The sequence below is a fragment of the Propithecus coquereli genome, unplaced genomic scaffold, assembly GCF_000956105.1.
Source record: "Propithecus coquereli isolate 6110/MARCELLA unplaced genomic scaffold, Pcoq_1.0 Scaffold13, whole genome shotgun sequence".
Taxonomy (NCBI): domain Eukaryota; kingdom Metazoa; phylum Chordata; class Mammalia; order Primates; family Indriidae; genus Propithecus; species Propithecus coquereli.
The window spans coordinates 3,124,421-3,125,878 of NW_012137191.1; the positions used below are offsets into that span (position 1 = coordinate 3,124,421).

At 35.2% G+C, this 1,458-nt stretch overlaps 1 protein-coding gene across 1 annotated transcript in view; it reads left to right on the plus strand.

Moving 5' to 3' along the window:
- Nucleotides 1-439, plus strand: part of DBX2 (developing brain homeobox 2) — a 68,235-nt gene extending 67,796 nt beyond the window's left edge. The window contains exon 4 of the mRNA XM_012638390.1: nucleotides 302-439. Within this exon, the coding sequence (XP_012493844.1) occupies nucleotides 302-439 (138 nt within the window). The remainder of the gene's footprint in view (nucleotides 1-301) is intronic.
- The last annotated feature ends 1,019 nt before the right edge of the window (nucleotides 440-1,458 follow it).

The following is a 1,458-nucleotide window of genomic DNA, read 5'->3' on the forward strand; positions in this document are numbered from 1 at the left end:
AATTTCTTTCTATTTTTAGTAGAGACGGGGTCTCGCTCTTGCTCAGACTGGTCTTGAATTCCTAAGCTCAAATGATCCTCCCACCTTGGCCTCCCAGAGTGCTAGTGTTACAGGCGTCAGCCACCGTGCCCGGCCTAAAGCTACTACTTTAAGTGACACTTTGCAACAAGGTATAAGTATTGTTAACTATATTCATGCAAATGCAACATAGCATCATGAATTTCATAACATGCTAAATTTGAAAGATGAGGTATTCAGTATGAATTTGCCTTATCATTCTAAAGTGTGGTGACTATTGCAGGGACAGATGTTAGCCAAAATTTTACCTCTACAAGAACAGATAGTTAAATTTTATGAAGAACAGAATCAGGAATGTGAATTATTGAAAGAAGATTTCTATAGAAATGCAGCATTTCCGTGTGATATCATGTCAAATTGAAATGATTCAAATATTTCTTGGCAAGATAAAACTAAGTCTTTATGTGATATGTGGCAAAAAAAAAAAAACCCAAGCATTTTGAAAAAAAAGCTACCCCTTTTCAAAACACTTGTTCTTCAAAAGGAAATTTAGGATGAGCATTTTCCCCAGGTTAGCAAAGGTCATTGATGACCAGGATGATATATGTGAATCATTTGAAGAACACGCAGCTGTTATAGACCTATTAATTGGAGAATACAATGAAAGGGTCACTGACTTTGAGAATCATGACATCACACTCAAATTAGCATTTCAGTCTCACCTTGTTCATATCACCAAGGCACCTAAAGAACTACAGATGGAATTGATTGAGCTCTCAGTAGATGACATTTTAAAGTCATTATTGGGTATTAAGAAAGATCCAGTTGAAATATGGAAAAATGCAGTAGAATACCCATGCCTTTGGCAACATGCCCCGAAAATGCTTTCTTGGTTTTCAACCATTTATTGCCATGCATCTACATTCTCCCACCTAACCCAAACCAAGACGCCCTTAACGTTACACATGACTGATACCCATCTAGAGGATCAACTGAAACTCGGGACCTCCATGCCACAACCAAATATTCAAATGCTTTCCAACAAAAAGAAGACACAACAAGGTCATTAAAAGGTTAGTTAACTTTAAAATTAAGAAATAGTTTTCATTTTTTAAAATTATGGAGTCCATAGTAGTTAGATTTTTACAAAATAATGTACATTTTTAAGTATATCTAATGGAAGTTTCTTGAATGCGGCCTTATTTGATTACAGCTAAATTAATGTAGACTTCCAAAATGAAAAATTTCCCCACCCCTGATCTGGTTCCTACTATGCCTGAAGCTTTATTTATTTAAGTTAATGAAGTCTCTATTTTGGTCAACCTAGTTTAAGATGGGGTTTTATCACTAGCAATTGAAAAAGTCCTTACTAATAGAATGGACATGATATTGTTCTCTCTTCTATTATTCACTGGGCTTTCATTGCAAAATACTAAGTTA